General features: G+C 39.5%; 1 protein-coding gene across 2 annotated transcripts in view; it reads left to right on the forward strand.

Annotated features, from left to right (window-relative positions):
- The window catches only part of NUCKS1 (nuclear casein kinase and cyclin dependent kinase substrate 1), a 37,058-nt gene extending 24,177 nt beyond the window's left edge, over positions 1–12,881 (forward strand). The window contains exons 4-7 of one of the 2 annotated variants that reach the window (XM_050764393.1): positions 1,734–1,789; positions 5,130–5,282; positions 6,405–6,554; positions 7,593–12,881. In XM_050764393.1, coding sequence (XP_050620350.1) covers positions 1,734–1,789; positions 5,130–5,282; positions 6,405–6,554; positions 7,593–7,792 — 559 coding nt within the window. In that variant the 3' untranslated portion in view covers positions 7,793–12,881. The remainder of the gene's footprint in view (positions 1–1,733; positions 1,790–5,129; positions 5,283–6,404; positions 6,555–7,592) is intronic. The other variant, XM_050764402.1, reaches the window with a different exon arrangement.
- Positions 12,882–21,265: the final 8,384 nt, after the last annotated feature.

The raw sequence follows: 21,265 nt of genomic DNA on the forward strand, positions 1-21,265 counted from the left end.
AGACGGAGTCTCACGCTGTTGCCCAGGCTGGAGTGCAGTGGCGCGATCTCGGCTCACTGCAAGCTCCGCCTCCCGGGTTCCCGCCATTCTCCTGCCTCAGCCTCCTGAGTAGCTGGGACTACAGGCGCCCGCCACCGCGCCCGGCTAATTTTTTGTATTTTTAGTAGAGACGGGGTTTCACTGTGGTCTCGATCTCCTGACCTTGTGATCCGCCCGCCTCGGCCTCCCAAAGTGCTGGGATTACAGGCTTGAGCCACCGCGCCCGGCCAGGAATATGTTTGATCATTCTCTTTGCTTAGGAATCATGGATTCAGTATTTTCTCATTTGAGTGTGGTCTAGAGTATGGGGAATACCAATAATTATAAGACCTGCTATTTGAGAAAGGAAAACTTTGAAGGCAGTTTTTATGTGCGAGTTTTTGGTTTTTGTTCTTCAGAATTTTGCATGGAATCATAAAATTGTAGCACTGAAGAATACCAAATGATTTGCCTAAGCTCATACAACTAACTAATGACAAAGAGATAGACTACTAGGGGCTGGGTATGGTGGCTCACACTTATAATCCCAGCACTTTGGGAGGCCAGGACAGGTGGATCACTTGAGCTCAGGAGTTTGACACCAGCCTGGGCAACATGGTGAAACCCCATCTCTATTTTTAAAAATACGTAAATTAACAAAGAGAGATAGGATACTAGAATCCAGATTCTGGAGTTAAGACTTATGAAGACATAATGTGTTAGGTTGTGACTAAAAATTCTTTTTAAAAACTTCCCATTGAGCTTTGAAGCTCCTTAACATCTTATTTTACTTTGGAGAGTGATTTTGAGCTCACTTTTATTTTCTCCATGGTACCACCAGGCAGGACTATATGTTGATGTTTCTGATGCAAAGAAATATTGGAAGGAAATATTAATAGGGGATAATTCAATCAATTTATTTTCCATTTTGTTTTAGGTACATTTTTAGGCATATTGTAAGTTAGATAACTGAACTACAATTCCTGTTTCTGGTTGGTTTTTGTTTTTTTTGTTTTTTTTTGAGATGGAGTCTCGCTCTGTTTCCCAGGCTGGAGTGCAATGGTGTGATCTCAGCTCACTGCAACCTCCACCTTCCGAGTTCAAGTGATTCTCCTGCCTCAGCCTCCTGAGTAGCTGAGATTACAACCATGTACCACCACACCCAGCTAATACTTGTATTTTTTAGTAGAGACAGAGTTTCACCATGTTGCCCAGGCTGGTCTTGAACTCCTGGCCTCAAGCGATCTGCCTACCTCAGGCACCCAAACTGCTGAGATTACAGGCATGAGACACCATGCCCGGACTACAATTCCTTTTAATAATTTTAGATATTTTAGCAGTTTTTCACATGTATATTTAGTGATCTTTTAGTATTTTACTATTTTATACTCTGCCTCTATTCAAGAAATATTTTTCTTATTAAATATTCTTGTGAACCAAGCTTTGTCCGTAGGTGAAAAAATTCCAGCCTGTGTTGAGACACCTTCTTTTTTTCCTTTGAGTCTTTGGAAGCAGTAGTTTGTAACGTAGATAAAATTGTGCCTATTCACCAGCATCCCTGTAAAGTAAGGAAATAAAGTATTCCTTAGCATTTGTTTGAACATTTTATATAGAAGAGGTATTTTTCACTTCTCAAGTCAGAAATCAGAGATCTGTGTTCACTTAAATTTTGAGCTAAGACTTACATGCATTTGCTTTTTTGCCTCCCTTTATAGTGAGGACTCAGAAGACAAAGATGTGAAGACCAAGAAGGATGATTCTCACTCAGCAGGTAGTAAACTATTTTAAATGTAAGAGGTATAATTCTATTTATATATTATTTTATTAGATGTTTTAATAAGCGATTTGTATGCCAGGTACTGTTGCAAATCTGGGATTACAAAGATGTTTCCATCTTCAAAGAGCTCCTAATGATTCTCAGTCCTGGTGGCTTATTACAGTCATCTATGAATCTTTTTAAAAATGCATATTCTGGGTCCTGTCCCAAAATTTCTGATTAAATAGATCTCAGTGGGATGTTGGGGCTTGGTTTTCTTTAAGTATCTACACGTTATTATGCATGGTCAATATTAGAAATCATTTACATAAACAAAAGACATCAGACTAAATAGAATAATATATAAATATAAAACTTGGTAAAATAGAGGCGTTAAAAAGGGGGAGTGGTGGACTCTGGGTGGAAAAGCAAATGAAAGTTTCATTCCCACTGTTTCTAGCGGAGACATAGTCTTTTGAAACAGTAGCCATAGAGAAAGCTTTTTTTGTAAAAATTTTAACTTAAAAGAATTAATATGAATTAATGCGGAGTTTCCATGGCCAAATAAAATGTTCAGTCCTGATGATTCTACTTGCTGTTGGTATTTATTTTTAAATTTAATCTTGTAAGAATTGAGATTTTTAATCCATATTACTTCCAGCCATGTTAGTTTTCACTTGCATTCCCTTGCTGTTGTCTCCCTGGATCTCCCTTTAAATGAGACTGCTGTTTAGCTAATACAAAGGGGAGAGACAAAGTTCAGCTAAATTCACTCTGCTTGGCTGTTTTGCTTTCCCGTCTGTTCAAGTATACTATCTGGCTACCTAAGTTGAAAAGAAACTATATTAATCAATTTTGCACTATCTGGTGATCCTGTGATAATATAGTACATGCTTTCACTCATTTGCCTTGTAAATCCTAATTTGAATCTCTTACACTTGCTAGTTTATTGAGTACTTCTGGATAAATAACTCTGTACTAGTATTAAACTAAACTTCTACCAAGTGGGTTTAGTTTTGGGTCTGCCATGTCAGCTTTATTCTGTTTGTCTCTAGATGAGATTTTTAAAAGTGAAAGAGATGACTTGAACACTGACCATGGCAAGGCTCATAGGACTAGAAGTGTTTTCAGAAGAGTGACCACTTAACCTTGACAGAATAAGGGAGCCTAAAACTTCAGGAGAAGGGCTGTAGGTAGAGACTAATGCAAATATGGTTTACTCCAGAGGCAATAGGCTGGCAGCCTACCCTTTAACCAAATTTATTCACAAACACAACTGTGTGTTAAAAAAGTTTTTTTTAGGCTGAGCATGGTGACTCATGCCCACCATTCCAGCACTTTAGGAGGCCAAGGCGGGTGGATCACCTGGGGTCAAGGGTTCAAGACCTGCCTGGCAAACATGGCAAAACCCTGTCTCTATCAAAAATACAAAAATATGGCTGAGCCCAGTGGCTCATGTCTGTAATCCCAGCACTTTGGGAGGCCAAGGCCGGTAGATCACCTGAGGTCAGGAGTTCAAGACCAGCCTGGCCAACATGGCAAAACTCCTTCTATACTAAAACTTTAAAAAATTAGCCAGGCGTGGTGGCGGGTGCCTGTAATCCCAGTTACTCAGGAGACTGAGGCAGGAGAATCACTTGAACCTGGGAGGCAGAGGTTACAGCGAGCCAAGATCCCCCCATTGCACTCCAGCCTAAGCAAGAAGAGTGAAACTCCATGTTAAAAAACAAACAAACAACAACAACAGCAAGAAATTAGCCAGGCATGGCAGCACGTGCCTGTAGTCCCAGCTACTCAGGAGGCTGAGGCAGGAGAATAGCTTGAACCCAGGAGGCACAGGCTGCAGTGAGCCAAGATTGTGCCACTGCACTCCAATCTGGGTGACAGAGTGAGACTCCAAATTTAAAAAAAATATATATATTATTTTTAGTTAATAGACTCTAAGAATATGTGAAAGTAAATTTTTTATAGGCTTCTCCAAACATCTTTCACTAGTTGATCTAAATATGTATTTTAAAGATTTTCCAGCCGGGCACAGTAGCTCACGCCTGTAATACTAGCTCTTTGGGAGGCCAAGGAGCGTGGATTACCTGAGGTCAGGAGTTTGAGACCAGCCTGACCAACATGGTGAAACCCCGTCTCTACTAAAAATACAAAATCAGCCGGGCATGGTGGCACGCACCTGTAATCCCAGTTACTCAGGAAGCTGAGGCAGGAGAATCGCTTGAACCCGGGAGGTGGAGGTTGCGGTGAGGCAAGATTGCACCATTGCACTCCAGCCTGGGCAACAAGAGCAAAACTCTGTCTCAAAAAAAAAAAAAAAAAAGATTTTCCTCAATCCCCTCTAAATTGAAATGGTCACAAGCCATTCATTATAAAGGATAACAGTTTGACATTATTTTAGGGTTTTCATGTTTTATGTCTTAGAATAAAGATTATTGGAAGACATTCTTCTTTCCCTCTCATACTATGTTAAGATATTTTTCTAACTAGCTTTTAAAAACAGTGAACATAGATTTTAATGTAATTGAGAATTTTAGAGCAAAGCAGTGATGTAACTTTAAAGTATAGGAGTTATGTGTTCACGCTTTAATTCAGCTTAGCTACTGCTTAAAATTACATGTCTTTGTTGCTTTATATGTATTAGTGGGTACATAGTCTTGTCCAAGCTCATTCTTTATGAATTTAGGTCCTCCTTTATATATTTTGTAGAATTTTTTTTTTAATTTTTATTTTATGTTCTGGGATACATGTGCAGGATGTGCAGGTTTGTTACATAGGTAAATGTGTGCCATGGTGATTTGCTGCACCCATCAACCCATCACCTAGGTATTAAGTCCAGCATGCAGTAGCTATTTTTTAGTGCTCTCCCTCTCCATCCCCCTACCCTGCCCCCTCCCTCGCCACAGGCTCCAGTGTGTGTTGTTCCCCTCCCTGTGTCCATGTGTTCTCATTGTTCAGCTCTCACTTTTAAGTGAGAACATGCAGTGTTTGGTCTTTTGTGCCTGCATTAGTTTGCTGAGGATGATGGCCTCCAGCTCCATCCATGTCCCTGCAAAGGACATGATCTCCTTCCCTTTTTATGACTGCATAGTATTCCATGGTGTGTATGTACCACATTTTATTTATCCAGTCTATCATTGATGGGCATTTGAGTTGATTCCATCATTTTGCAGAAATGAAGGATAGAATTTGCCCTTTTACAATGAAATAAAGCTGCAGATTATATCCTATATTGGCCACTATGTTGGCTTTTTCAGTCAGTTACATTTTCAGTCAATTATTAATCTTTTGCACTATCTTGTCAAATACAAAATTCTTTAATCATTATGTCATGGTAATTCTGATATTGCAGAGGATAGTGAAGATGAAAAAGAAGATCATAAAAACGTGCGCCAGCAACGGCAGGCGGCGTCTAAAGCAGCTTCTAAACAGAGGGAGATGCTCATGGAAGATGTGGGCAGTGAGGAAGAACAAGAAGAGGAGGATGAGGCACCGTTCCAAGAGAGTATGTGAAGTTGTTTTGTGTACTTTGGTCGTTTGATCATAATTGTAGTTTGTGACCTTGGTTACTTTGGCATTTTCTAGGATGCTAAATGTTACAACCAGTCCCTTAAATTGGATAGATACTCCCTGTTAAAAGAGATGACTGTGTTGGTTCCTGTTAATATTTTAAAGGTTCAGAGATTCTCACGATTGCCCACCATTTGTAATGGTTGCACTCTTTATTTAATGATGTTTGTGTTCAAACACTGAATGAACAGTTGCTTAAGTAACAGTCACATTAGGCACTGTGATAGAGATTTGTATTTTGCCCTGGTGGAGGAGGTTGTAGACCTCTTTTCACAGAAAAAAAAAATGTTCATAACAAAAGTTAGGTGTTTCACAGGTTAGTCATATTAGTTCATTTTTTTTTTTTTTTTCTTTGGAGACAGAGTCTCGCTCTGTCGCCCAGGCTGGAGTGCAGTGGTGCTATCTTGGCTCACTGCAAGCTCCACCTCCCAGGTTCACGCCATTCTCCTGCCTCAGCCTCCCGAGTAGCTGGGACTACAGGTGCCCACCACCAGCCTGGCTAATTTTTTTGTATTTTTAGTAGAGAGGGGTTTCATTGTGGTCTCAATCTCCTGACCTTGTGATCCGCCCGCCTCGGCCTCCCAAAGTGCTGGGATTACAGACGTGAGCCACGGCACCCGGCCCAGATTAGTTAATTCTGTGTATTTTTGTTTCGTGTTTGGTTTTCTTGTTTCACTTATTCATAATTGGACCAAAAAGGCCCTGTCGGTTCAGTTTTGTTTCCCTGGTCTCAACCAGTACTACATGGAAATGATGGAACTACCAAAAGTTATTTGATAGTTTCAGTTTTGATTCAGATCAGCTCTTACTCTTCCTGTTTTCAGTCTACTTTTCAAACACATCACTCATGTAACTCTCTCATGTAAGGTGCATGCAAAATCCATTTGACAACTGAGGCTGGTGATGACTCCAGTCAAATTGGTGCTACAGCTCCAAATAGAATCCAAGGGTGTTTGACTCCCATCCCATCCTCTAGTCATTCTTAGTACTCTCTTCCTTTTTCACTTGGAAGGATACGTACATTAAGTTAGACGTTGAAATTCTTCTTTCTTCTCAGAAGATTCCGGCAGCGATGAAGATTTCCTAATGGAAGATGATGATGATAGTGACTATGGCAGTTCAAAAAAGAAAAACAAAAAGATGGTTAAGAAGTCCAAACCTGAAAGAAAAGAAAAGAAAATGCCGAAACCCAGGCTAAAGGCTACAGGTAAGTTCTGCAGAAGTGAAATTAAATGTACTGCTTTAAAAATTTTGAGAAACATTATTTTCAATACAGAAATTCTTCATTAGGATTTGGCATTGACCTGATGTTTAGCAGGAATACAAGAAATCTAAAAGGGTCTTGTATTCTGCAACTGGAAGTATCTCTTATTAATAAAGACACTAGCCTGTTTAAGAGTCTAGTGGGCTTAGCCATGTTCTTCAACTATTGCCAGTACTTGAGCAAGATTTCAGAGAATGATCTATTTGTTTCAGACACAGTGGTAGAAATGCTGTATCATCATAGCTGTTACTGCTCTTTTTTCCTCACTGGTATCACAGTCTCAGCAGCCAGCAAAGATTTAACTGTGAAAATGCACAAACCTAGAGTAATACATTTAAGTTCCATGTTCTGAACTCTGCCCCATCCTCTGTGCTATCAGAATAAAACCACACTTGATGACATGAGTTAATTTTTTTCTGCGCCCTAATGGGTTCTCCTAGTTGGAACTAATTTGTTAACTAAATCAGAAATCAATTTGCTTTTTGTGTAGGTGGTTTTATTCTGTTAGGTAGAACTAGTCATTGTTAAACTTCTGTTTATCACTTCCTACTGTTAGGAATGATGGAACTATCAAATGTTTATTTGATAGCTTTAGTTTCTGAATCAGATTAATTCTTTTCCTTCCCTCTTTTTGACCTGCTTTTTATAAACAACTTTTAGCATAAACAACTGTTAGTTTACCAAGCAATTAAGGATGTTGTGCACGTGCTTCTTCATTACAGGTATTACTGTTAACATCATAGAGTGTTGGTAAAAACTGATGGGAAATACTGCAACATAGTATAGTAACTTATGAACAGTTTAGAAATTGAGATAGATTTACTTAGGGATATACGCGCTCCCTCGTGCCCACCTTGATTTTTAGTAAGTTGCGTATTGTCTTTATAGATTTTATTCTTACAGATTGTTTTATTTTGTAGCTGACTTGTATTAAAGACATTTTTTTCTCTTCCCTTCCCCAAATTATTTTTCTATTTTCAGTGACGCCAAGTCCAGTGAAAGGCAAAGGGAAAGTGGGTCGCCCCACAGCTTCAAAGGCATCAAAGGAAAAGACTCCTTCTCCCAAAGAAGAAGATGAGGAACCAGAAAGCCCGCCAGAAAAGAAAACATCTACAAGCCCCCCACCCGAGAAATCTGGGGATGAAGGGTCTGAAGATGAAGCCCCGTCTGGGGAGGATTAGAAGTGATGATGGTCTGGGGAGAGATTTTATTAAAAAAAAAAAAAAAAAAAAAAAAAAAGAAAAAAGAGGGAGGAAAAAAAAGAACCTACTTAAGATAGAACATGGTTTTGGCTATGGCTTGACTCATGGGCTTTCAGTGCTTTTTTCCATTTGTTGAAAGTAACATTTCTCTCTCTTTTTTTTTTTTTTTTTTAAAGCAAACCATTGTATGTTTAAGTGTTTAAGTCACCTTTTTGTCTATTGGTCTCTTTGCCAGCCCTCCCCTTTCCCAATGAAAGCCATGTCAAATTAATCACTGGATTGACTGCTTCATCTTTTTGTTTTTAATGAAAGGTATACCACAGTTGTAAAGCAATAAGATTTGAGATGAACATTATTGAAACTTTGCTTTTTGCTAAAAAATAGCAAGTTGAATAGTAATCAAAAAACATAGATTTTAGTTCAAAATGATTGCTCCTTTCTCTACCTAGACTTTTAAAAAATCAATTGTCATCTAATAGAGTTTATTTGTCTATAGACACAAGTATCAATATCTAAAAAAAATTATGACCTTAAACTTCCACTGATGAGGCAGGTAGGAGATAAAGATGAATTCTGAACTGTTACTAAAAGTACTCATTTTTTTACCTTGTGGGGAGGGTGGGCAGTGGGGTTACCTGACTTTATTTGAGGGTGTGGGCTTTCTTTTTTATTTCATCACTTGTTATCTCAAAGAGACTCGGAGCCAGTGATCCTTTTATCCTGCTACAGTCTTTAGGGAGCTAAATAAATAAATAAATAAGCAAGGGCCTCCAAAACTGAAATCACTCTTGATTTCATATTTCCTTCTCTAAATATATATGTATCCTGTTTTTTGGATAAAATTTTACCAAGAATCAAAAAAAAAAAAAATACTCTAGAATTTAATCGACGAGATCATTCTACACGTCACAGTGGATTTCTTTTCAAACTGACAATGGGTTTTAAGCAAATAAAGTTCCAGTTAATGTGAAACTCAGTCACAAAGAGTTGAGATTTTTCCTTTATGAGATAGAATTGACATTCTTCTATGCTATAAATGTGCATTCAGGTCCCATTAACCATGTTCTGCTTTTATTTGGGGCTAGAACATTTTCTTTTTCATATCCCGATCTTCCCATTTCTTCATAGAAATGTGATAAGAAGTACATCCTTGTGATCCTGCTGCTTCGTAGGGCACCACTGCACACTCTGCCCTGAGTGCCGACCACCTCTGCTATAGGACACTATTTTCCTGGCCCTATTCTTCACTTATTTCCCATCCTGTCCTTGACTAGGAATATGTTAAATGCTGCTCCCATACAATTCAAGTTAGCTCTTGTCTTTTTAGTTGGTCCAACCCCTGCTTTACTGCTTATGCTGCTTAAAGCAGGAGGGACTAGAGAAACCAGGCATTTTAGCAGGCCTGTGTGCAGTTGATAATAGACTTTTTGCATGCCTTATAAAAGCAGTCAGGAGATAGATCCATAGGTTTGATCCTTCACATCTGATACCAGGCGCTAATGGGAACAAGGTTTAAAGGGTCCTGGTATGCTAATAAATTGAAAAATTAGTGAAATTTAACTTCTGCCTTTTTTTTCCTGCCTTTTAATCTAGATTTGCTTCCCAATATCCTACTTTGTGGTTTACTAGGAACATGCTTACTCTGATTTTTTTTAAAAAACACACAGTGGCAGAGTCATTTCACTATTGCACTGTGTGTTAAAGAATGAATAAGGAGTTTTCAGTACATGGCCAAAAATACAGGACTTGAACATAAATAGCAGTTGGATCATTCTCTTTCATGATGGTTAAATTCAGAGTTGTGAACTTTGTAATGAGGGTGTTAAAGATTAATCTGTTTGCCTAAATGGGTTTGTTCAGGTATCCATTTTTAACAAAGAGGTTTGTGTTCATATAGTAAAAGACCGATCAGTGTTTCCACCATGCACTTCTATTTTTTAGGAGTTTATAATTTTAAGTCTTACATTCCTAGTAACGTGGGCTTTTCTTAGGTTATGTTTCGTGAAGATTCGGGGGGAGGGCGCTTTTAAAACTTCAGCCTCAATTGTTTGTGTAACAGTCTGTTTAATATATTAATCTGCACTAACATCTCTGTGATATACGCACATATTTTAGAGGTAATCATGTCTTCTAGGTTACTTGTGTGCATTTGATTGGGCTTCTTGTTTAGAGTCCCTTTTAAAATTAATTCATTAGATTGAAAAATGTACTCTATATTTCTGATAGACTGGACAGAAGGATCTGTGTCCCCAAGTGAGACAGGCTCTGAATAACCTTTGTTTTCTCCACTTTTTATTGATGATTTAAAACACTTTAAAAGTCTTCCCCTCAAATCATGCATGCAAATTGGAGGACAGTGGTGGTGACTCAACTGGATACAGGTGCTCAATAGTCAGGCTTGATAGTGATGTCAGAATGCACTACAAGCTGTAAGCCGATACTGACTGGCCATTGGCACCACCCTTGACTAACCTTCCTCTTTTTCTCTAGTGTGCCTATGGTGAAATGGCAATAGCATTCACTGTCGTATTTTGCAGTGCTCAGGAAGTGGGACGTTAACTTTGAAGGTGCTTGTTTGTATTAGCTCTGCTAGGTTTACCTCTACAACGTAGATTTCGGCAGCTATGCTGACTGACACTACATTCTAGTTCTTAAGATTTTTTTTCCAGATCCCCCCTTCCCCAGCTAGACATACGTAGCATACTTACACCTTATTCAATCTATCTGTAACCTGCTGCTGCTTTTAGTCCTCCTCACCTCAGATCGGAATCAATGGAGTGGGCCCAGAGGATACATTTTAATTCCAGTAATGGTAGGTAGATTTGTCTTGCTTTCTAAAACATCTCCCCGTTTCATATTTCCACTCCATATTGATTCCATAAGGGAAAATTAAAGGGTGTTTCCTCCTGTAGGGAGGTAATGTAATGAGTGTGGACATCTTTTAATCTTGAGGAATAGTAGTTGATTTCCCTTGAAGGAGCTTACATACTGACTGTTTTCACAGTAACCTGTTTGCCCCAGTTCAATCCTCAGTTTAATACTTAATTTGGTACTGGCTCAAATAGCATTTTCTTATAGATAACAAATCAAGAGTGAAATTTGAGGTTATACACCAGTAAAGTTTTTAACACTTGTGAATATGGTCAGCTAGACTAAACTTGATTTTTTTTTTAATGATTTTTTTATCTGTGAACATTCAGATAAGTGGATTTTCAAGTACCGGTTGGGGAAGGGAATCGTGCTTTTCTTTAATTACTTTTACGAGATGCTTTGAGTGTAAGACAAAAGCAGAAATAAATATCAGGAGCAACGGGGAAAGCTTTATAAAAGATCATGGTGGCCATTGTTGCAGCTTTGTAGAATGAGTGCTGGTTTGAACAGATCTTTGCCTGCATCATTGGTAGCTGCACTGAAAAGAAAAAACTTTCACCTTAAGAATTTGAAAGGGAAGAAACCTGGGCTCTGGTCTTCATGGCATTTAGACTGAGATACTTAAACAGAACAGAAGTAATATGCATTTCCTGCCACAGGATAGGGAAAATGTAACAAGCTGGTTGCTCTTGAGGTTAGAAAATTGTCTGTTTCTCTGTGGATGAAGCTGGATTTACTTGAAAATGGAGAGGTGGTTTATTGTTTGAATATTGGGACATCAAGCTATAGCCAAGTTTCAGTTGCAACCAGTTTTCCCTTTGTCTGGGATAAATTCGATACAAATTATTCTTTTTGAATCCTGAATCCGTAAATTATACTTTTTTTTTTTTTTTTTCAAATTCACAGAATTCACAGTGGTGCTGACTGTGTAATAACCACTATTGGGAAAAATCCCGTAAACCTGCCTGTTGCCATGCCAATGGAGTGACTGAACTGGTGACATCTGTTTGAGCATGCTTTGTGTGGCTGGTAGAATGCCACCGTTGTGCATACACTTTGTACATCAGGGGTGAAGGGAGGGTTTTCTAGATTACTGGGGGAGGGTGAAATTGGGATTTTTTGTTGTTCCTTTTTTGATGGGGTGTGGGGGTATAGTACTCAGCTTATGCCCTAAAATAACATGTATAAAAACCCCTGAAGTATTGTGTGGGTGTGTGTGTGTGAGTGTGTGTTTGTATACGTCTGGCAATTAAAGCTTTGTCTTCTGGAACTTAGTGAATTCTTTTCTCTTTTTCCTCCAGAAGTATTTGTTACAAGATTTGTAAATAAGAGCTCTACTTAGTTTGTTTACCATGAACATGTTGCAGCAAACCTTACGCATCTAATTCCTACAAGGTTAAAGAAAGACTTAGACTTGCCAGGTTAAGCAACAGCCAGGTTCTCAGTAATTGTTTGCCTTGATTTATCTTTTAGACTTCATTTTGCCAGCTCTAAAACTCCCAGTTGCTTGATTTTAGTCCTTAATCTTTTATGTTCTGAGCAGGAAGGGTAAAAGACAGGAACCTGCTTTACTGTATTAACTAGTCCATGGGCTGAGACCGGGGCATCTCTTTTCTTCATACTGCAATGTTGCTGGATACATGATCAGACACCAGAGGGTTGGGCGTTCTTGCAATACCTTAACAGTGCTGAAATCTGCAGCATGGTACTAAGGAAGTTAAAGTTTGAATGTAACCACTTTATTTAAAGGGTTTTTTTCTTTAATTTAAATGAAATGAGGTTGAAGTGAACATGATTTTGTTGACCATGTTCGTGAATTATAGATGCAACATGCATTGGTAGAATCGTGTGATGGTCTTTTGTGATCCTTAATTTTTACATATCCCAGTCTCTGTATGTATCTGCATAGACAAAGAAAAAACAAACTCCTGCTTTGCTTTTATTGAAGGGTTTCCAGGACTGCGTGTCTGCTCCTGAGCTCTGTTTTAAGTATGTGTATCCTTTGCTTGTATTTTGTATTAAAAAAAATAAGAAAAAGAACCCTTTATTGTTGAGCATGTTGGCATAGTCCCCTTTATTTTTTTCTCTTTTTGGGACATATGAAGCAAGTTATTCTTTTTCTGTATCTTTTTTCTTTTGTAAACTTTTTTTTTTGTTTTGTTTAAAAATGGCTTTATAAAAGGGCTTTTATAACCCAGATGTGTGCTCTGTGTACTTCTTGTAATACTTTAAAGCAAACACACTAACTTACACAGCTTTGATGATCAGCTCTCAGTCCAGCCTGACTTTGGGGGAACTTATTTCCCTAATAAATTATTTAGAAACTTTGTGACCCTCCCTGTTGTTGGTAAAAGATAAGCATGTCTTGGTTCAAAAGTCAATACCTCAGGATGGAATCAAGAAGCAGTGGATTTACCAGTTTCTGATTGATTAAGGGAGCACTGGACTGGGTGCATAAGGATTCTTAATTAGCGTTTTTTCTCATGTTTACATCCAAGGTTATGAAGTGTTGTGGAAAGCAAAGTTTAACAATCATATATAATAAAAGATAATGTTTATACTCAAAAACACACTTGGATTCAATTCCAAATACCCATAAGAACTACACTGAATTTTGAATTAAAGATTACTCCTTAGGTGGAGAATGTGGTACAAGATCCCTCTTTGGAACAGGGCTGATATTGTAGCTATTAGGGCTTTTTTCTTTTCAACTTTTCCTCTTGTTTACATACTTGCCTTGTCAGCTAAATACTATAATTTAAATGCAAATTTGGCTTTGAAATTAAATGCTTCTAGCTAACTTTACTTTTTTTTTTTTTTTTTTTTTGAGACAGAGTCTTGCTTTTGTCGCCCAGGCTGGAGTGCAATGGCGTGATCTCGGCTCACTGCAACCTCCGCCTCCTGGGTTCAAGCGATTCTTCTGCCTCAGCCTCCCGAGTATCTGGGATTACAGGCGTCCGCCACCACACCCGGCTAATTCTTGTATTTTTAGTAGAGATGGGGTTTCACCATGTTGGCCAGGCTGGTCTCTAACTCCTGGCCTCCCAAAGTGCTGGGATTACAGACGTTAGCCACTGCACCTGGCCTTATTTTTCATTTTTTATATTTTTTTGAAATGGAGTCTCACTCTGTCACCCAGGCTAGAGTGCAGTGGTGCAATCTCAGCTCACTGCAAACTCCACCTCCCAGGTTCAAGCAATTTTCCTGCCTCAGCCTCCCAAGTAGCTGGGATTACAGGCATATGCCACCACACCTGGCTAATTTTTGTACTTTTAGTAGAGATGGGGTTTCACTATGTTGGCCAGGCTGCTCTCGAACTCCTGACCTCAAGTGATCTGCCCACCTCGGCCTCCCAAAGTTCTAGGATTATAGGTGTTAGCCACCCCTCCCAGCCATTTTTTTCTTTTATAGAGATATGAGAGTCTTGCTATGTTGTCTGGGCTGGTCTCAAATTCCTGGGCTCAAGGTATCCTCCTGCTTCAGCTTCCCCAGTAGCTCAGATTATGAGTAGCTGAGATTACAGGTGCAAGCACCCTACCCACATACATTTATTTCAGTTGTCTCAGGTTAACGTTGACTTTGGATGAACATTAACCATCTACTTTTCCTCATAATCCTTAGGTATTTTATGGATGACATAGACAATTTTATGTTTCAGGACAGTGCTGAAGAAAAATGCAGTCTGATTTAAAGAATTTCAAAAACCAACAAGTGGATAAACAGATAAAGAGAGGTAAAACACAACTTGGAGCTACCTAGACTCCTATCCATGAACATTGGTATGGAGTACTACACTGTAGTTGTGCAACACATATTACATTTAATTTTTCCAACAGTGTGAGTTCAGCAAGTGTTTGTTCTTCCAATATTGTAAAAAATAATCTGGTTCAGTTTGAGGTTTGATGTGGCACCTGATGTAGCTAGTATGTAGTACAACAAGGGTTTGAATCAGTTCTGTGTGCTTTAAGTTATCACAGTTGTTCGTTCTAAAGCCAGCTCCATTTGGTATAAATGGGTCCGTTAAACCTTCTTCCTGGTATTGAGCTTTTGAACATTTTGCTGTTCTCTCACATCTCCCAGTAACAGTGATACTTGAACCAGTCCAATGAGTTACATCAAAGATTTAATGGGAAAAATCGGAAACCATTGAGTAAGGAGATTTCTCATTGAATATTTCAGTTTGCTTGAAAATCCTGGTAACCCCTAGTTACAAAACCTCAAATTATTTAAAAGCTTTTGTTTTCTGATTATGTCTCATGATAGTGACTGTTGAGGAAAATGTTCATCATATTGACTATATAGCAGTTACAGTCTGCCAGTAGAGGGCGGTGTTTGTCCTCCATAGATAGTGGAGTGCTTGCTCTTCCCATCTCATTTTTAGATACTATGGGCTAGGCTCAGGACATTTTTAGATACTGTCAGCTAGGCTCAGTTGATACTCTGCAAGTGTATCAACACCTTGCCACTTACTTGGGTTATCGAAGCTCTGTGATCAGTGTACCCAGTTAACAACCTAGTGTATGTAGCAACAATCTTTTCTGAATTTTAAATAAGAAATAGAATTTCTTGATTCATGCGCATCTGTCCTCTTGTGGTGTTCCGTCTTTACATCTCCTAAGCCTATACGGATAACATCCCGAAATAAAAGTGCACACTGAAATTTCAAAATGCAGCTGTGAACTCTTTGCCCTATTTTGAAACAGGTGTTGTCTTTTGAAATTGCCTTCCAGCTCAAAAGCCTTGTTTCTTGCACAAGCAACACTGATAATGTGTTCACACACAACAAATACTCAGATTTGTTTTCAAGGTAATGTGGTAGTTTGTGTTCCTTTATCTTGATGGCATGCTTCTCTTTTCCTCCATTATCTTAATAGAATAGATAGGTACTCATTTTGACATGCTCCGGCTGGGTCACCACCAAGAGAAATCAATGTTACTCATGGGTGTGTCCCCTGGTTCAATAAAGCCCTGCACAAATATTGTGAAATAAATGCTGTGTTAAATCTGGGGCCAGGGAGTGAGAGGGTACAGCCAGAGTTCCCATCCTAATAAAGCAAATAATTACTTTAAAATATGATAACAAAATGTTGGAAATAATTGTTTGCCTTGATTTAGCAGTAAGCTGGCACCCAGAAGGGATTTGTTTAAAAATCTAATGTTAAGGAATAGGTCGATCAAGGAAGAGTACACATATATATTATTATTGGTAATGTTTTAGCTATTAAGTTGAATACACAAACCCTTTTATTAGAATGTGTAAGACCACCTCCTTGGCTGATGTGCAATGCAATGTGTCTAATAGTTACACTTTTTCCATCTTGGGTAGAAACAGAAATACATAGTCTATATGTAGTCAGAGCTCTCCTGATTATAAGAGATTGGGTAGATGGGTAAAGTAAGGCTCTGAAGGAGATATGATCCAAGAAAAATGATGGCCTAAATTTTAGGATATGATAACTACCAATTTGGTAGCCCTACCTGATTGGATATCCGGTAAGAAGTATCCATAATGAACTGAACATGTGTAGTAATATAATTAGGTGCAATGGCTCACACCTGTAATCCCAACATTTTCAGAAGCTGAGGCAGGAGGATCGCTTGAGGCCAGGAGTTCAGACCAGCCTGGAAAACAGTGAGATCCCATCTCTACAAAAACAAAATAAACAAATTAGCTGGGTATGGTGGCATGCACCTGTAATCCCAGCTACTGGGGAGGCTTAGGAGGAAGAATCACCTGAACCCAGGAGCTCAAGGCTGCAGTGAGCTATGATCGCACCACTGCACTCCAGCCTGGGTGACAGAATGAGACCCTGTCTCTTAAAAGATTAACAAAATAATAATTAACAAAAAATAGATTGTGAAACACTGGTGTTTACTAAAAAGTGTGTAGACAGTGACCCACACTAGATCCTCATTTTGTGGCTATAAATTGGGTCTCTTGTAGTTTACTAATTCAGCCTAGAGGTATACAAATACTGAACACTTTAAAAATATCGTTTTACTTCTGAGGTAGTTAGGAATAATGATATAGCAAAGCTCTTTTATAAGGCATTAAATGTCTTTAGGAATCAAAGACTCAATGGACGTCCTGTTTAGACCTTGGAACATAACCTGGGGCTTCAGTAACCTGACTTCAAATCTAATGCATGCCACATCTCAGTTACAAACCCCAGGCTCCCCCTGTTTTGTCTTTTCCTCCTACCTCTGACCTAATTTGCCCCATCTTGATTTTCCTTCTTGTGTGTGCGTATGTGTGCATGAATGCGTGCGCGCGTGTGCGCGCGTGTGTGTGTAGATGAACAATTAGTTTCCATGGGGTTAGTGTTTTTGATGCAAGAATACTGTTTATACATGAACTAGGTAGCCCTAGAGGTGGATGGGGAACCAGCTGTTCAGTAGAGAGCCACACAGTTGGCCTGAGTACAAGATAAATAGCATTCCTAAGCTCTATTGTAGGGAATGCTGGTATGACTTGAAGTACACAGGATATACACAGTATCTAATTCAAAAGAGTGGTTTTTGTGCTAGACTTTATAAAATGGACCAGTGCTGGGCCATTGGCAAAGCAAGTCAGTCCTTTTATCACCTTGCTTTCCCTCTTTCTCTTGCCATGCACTTAAGGGAAGCAGTAAGACCTCTAATATTTGGCTCTTGGGCTACTCTTCTCTAGAAGTCAACACCATTGCGCAGTCGTTGAGAAGCAGATGGCTCTCTCTCTGGAAGAGCTAGGTCTAAGTAAGGACACACTAATAATGCCAGACAGTGGAAACAGGAGTTCTTAGAGCACGTGTTGCTTCCACAGGTCACCTCTGAATTAGCCAGCAGTATTTATTGACAGTGAAAATTACGGTGACTATATTCCAACCAAAAACTGGGACCTGTGCTACAGTGAAGAGTTCTTTCATACTCCTCAACAGGAAAAACAGTTTAAGATATAGTTTGGTCTCATAATATTGGCATGTCTGGATATTTCTAAGGTTTAAGGAACTGAAGCAGGCAATGTTGAAAACTGGAGTATTCCAGGTAATGCATGTGAATAGTATGAAAAGTACAACAGGTGTTCCACAGCAGAGTTCAGAACAGCACATAGTGCTAACTATAGCATGAGTAGTCATTTGTTTTATTTGAATCCCCAATCACTTTTCCTTGTCTGATGACCTGCTTTGGAGACGCTATGTGGCTGGTTGCAGATGAAGTCAGATCAATCGACAGGGTGATCTTGGGCAAGTCAACTTATCCGCCTACCTCCCACTCTGCTCGCTTCTTCTTTTTATATAATGAGGATTATAAGGGACGGATTCTCCTCTGCTTCAAAGGGACATTATGGGGCCGGGCACTGTGGCTCATGCCTGTAATCGCAGCACTTTGGGAGACTAAGGCGGGCAGACCGCCTGAGATCAGGAGTTCGAGACCAGCCTGGCCAAGATGGTGAAACCCTGTCTCTACTAAAAATATAAAAAAGCTGGGTATGGTGGCAGGCGCCTGTAATCTCAACTACTTGGGAGGCTGAGGCATGAGAATTGCTTGAACCTAGGAGGTGGAAGTTGCAGTGAGCCAAGATTGCGCCATTGCACTCCAGCCTGGGTGACAGAGCAAGACTCCGTCTAAAAAAAAAAAAAAAAAACAAAGGGACATTATGAGAATGAGTGAAGCCATAGGTACTCAATGCCTGGAACACAGGCTGTCTATGCACATGTGTTGCTGTTGGCATTGTAGACCAACTAGCCTCAAACAAAAGCAGCGATGTACCTCCAGGCAAGGTTTATGGGGGCTGAAAACCTCATTCCTGCAGAACTGAAATCCTTTTAGTTTTGTCTGTGAAGTATAAATGAGTTATTTATTAGTAAGAACACTCTTGCAGAAAGGTAAACTTTAACCAACTCACAGTATAGGATGGTTTTAGAGGGGAGGGAAGAGTGACAGGAACTTCCAAGTCACCTGCACTAGTAAAAGTTTTGTTTTGTTTTGTTTCTTCCCAGTGTGCATACACAGAATTATTGATTGGATCTTGAATGCTTCTTTAGCTTCTCATAGGAAAAAAAGAATTTTATCCAATGGTTTCAAACTGTATTTCAAGTTATGGGATATATATTACAAGTGAGAGAACATTCATTTTGGACTGGAAACCTGATTAGAAATACTTGTCAATAGCATATTTTCAGTCTACGAAATCATCCTATTTTTGTGTCCTTGATCTTTCAAGTTCAATACCAGAAAGGAAGCCACAAAACTTATAGGAGCCATGATTTGGGACAGAACCCTGCGGCTCAGCTGGGCTGTTATACTGATGAAATGTGACATCCTGTGTTCTCACAATACTGAAGCCTCACTAGAATGTTTTTTGTGGATGGCCCCTATCATGACGCCCTTACATAGACTGATAACATTTTGGCAATGGAACCCCAGGGACAAGCTATAAGATAGACACCGCCTTCATCCCCTGCAAATTCTCTTCAATCTGTGGGGAAGACCCAATTTCAACACAGTGAAGAGGCCTTTTTTAAATGTTTGATTTATGTAAGTTGAGTAAGAGACTGTATAAATACTGAAATTTTGGTCAGGAGCCTGTTATCTTGTAACACCCACTTCCTCCAGATTGCTAAGATCATCATGTGTGCTGCTTGGATAGATAAGATAACTCTCAGAAGTCTGAAGTTCCTCTTGTCATGTTATCTTGCTGAAGGAGATAGAACTAGTCATTTGGCTTTGGTAAAATTTTCACTTGTCTCAACACAATTTCTATCACTGAGTTCTGTTAATGTGCGTGACGCATACTTCCCCCTCATTAGGCCTTTTGGACAAGTGTCAGCATTTAAGGTCGTGAGAACTGGATTTTGTTCTCTCTTAAGAGGATGGTATTAAGAAAACTTCACTGAAAACTGGGATAGCATTTTTTCCTGAGGCTTCGCTTTCACAACATTCTTGTGGAGTCAGAATACTAACTTAGTTGGAGATAAACATACGCAAGGCCGGTTCTCAGTCTGAAGACGCTCAGTGGTGAAGGAGTAGAGTGAGAAATAAGCAGCTCTGCTTCTGGAGCCCCCGTGTCTACCTACTTGACAAGCCAAGTTAGTTCTTGTTATGTCAATCAGACTTGCAAAGGAAGTTTCTCGTTTTGGGTTTTTTGCTCTTGATTTTTCCTGTTTTACCATAAGATTCTTAATTGAGAACACACATATTCATTTTCAAATCATTGTGAATGAAGAGAGGAGAGAGGCTAATAAGTAAATGCAACTGTTATACATATTGAGTATCAAGGTATTAAGAATTCTACAATTTGAGGCTGGGCGCAGTGGCTTACGTCTGTAATCCCAGCACTTTGGGAGGCTGAGGTGGGCGGATCATGAGGTCAGGAGATCGAGACCATCCTGGCTAACACGGTGAAACCCCATCTCTACTAAAAACACAAAAACAAAATTAGCCGGGCGTGGTGGCGGGGGCCTGTAGTCCAAGTTACTCGGGAGGCTAAGGTGGGAAAATGGCGTGAACCCGGGATGCGGAGCTAGCACACAGCCGAGATCGCACCACTGCACTCCAGCCTGGGCGACAGAGCCAGACTCCGTCTCAAAAAAAAAAAAAAAAAAAAAAAGAATTCTGCGATTTGATATTCTTTGATTGCCCATAGAAACGTTCTTTAAATCAGTGGTTCTTCAAATGTGGTCCCTGGATGGACCAGCAGTCTCCACATCAGCTGGTAGCTTGTTCAAAATGCAAAATTCTGGGTCCCACCCCCAATCCATTAAATCAGAAATTCGGGATGAGACTTCGCAGTTTGGATTTAACAAGCCCTCCAGGTGATTCTGAGGCACACTAAGGTTTGACAACGACTGCTGGTTTAAATCATGCCGAAGGATCAGCTGGACTAAATCCTTATTCTTTCCTTCTTGGAAAAAGCAACTTGGCCGGAGTGATGTTATTGAGACAGACCCATTATTGCACCCTCTGGGTTTGGTTTAACAACAATAACTAAATTCTATGGTTCCATCCTCATTTGCCATTCCTGGAAATAATTTTCTTCATTCTTGGATGGTTTCATCCCTCTGTTAGAGTCACCAGAGATCGAGCTGACCTTTTCCTCTTCGATGAATTCCACTGTCAGATGCCTCTTCAAGCATCTCCACTTTTTATCTTGTGACTTAAGAATCCTGGGTGCATTTGGACTTCCTATAGATTCAGGCCTTGGGGTTTTTTTCCTTCCTCTTTTTGAAAAGAAAACTGGATCCTGAAAATGTCTTTGAGAAACCACAGATGTTCATGTTCAAGAGAGGAGCTAAGAGAACATATACAGTATCAGCCTTTAATAATCTATGTCTTACCCTGGAGAAACTGTGGCTCTTATACTTTCTCCAACACTGTCTTAGTAATAACCGCAGCTCCCCTTTATTGAGGGCTTACTATGTTCAAGGCATCATCTTGAGCACTTATCCTGCCTTTTATCATTGAATCTTCACCACTGACCCATGAGTTACAGGTAATATTACTGTCCTCAAACTACAGAGGAAGAAACAGAGGTCTAGAGATGGTTAAGCAGCAAAGCCTGACAACCACAACTCTCTGCAAGCTTTTTGTTGACTAAGGTCA

This window comes from Macaca thibetana, chromosome 1, assembly GCF_024542745.1.
Source record: "Macaca thibetana thibetana isolate TM-01 chromosome 1, ASM2454274v1, whole genome shotgun sequence".
NCBI lineage: Eukaryota > Metazoa > Chordata > Mammalia > Primates > Cercopithecidae > Macaca > Macaca thibetana.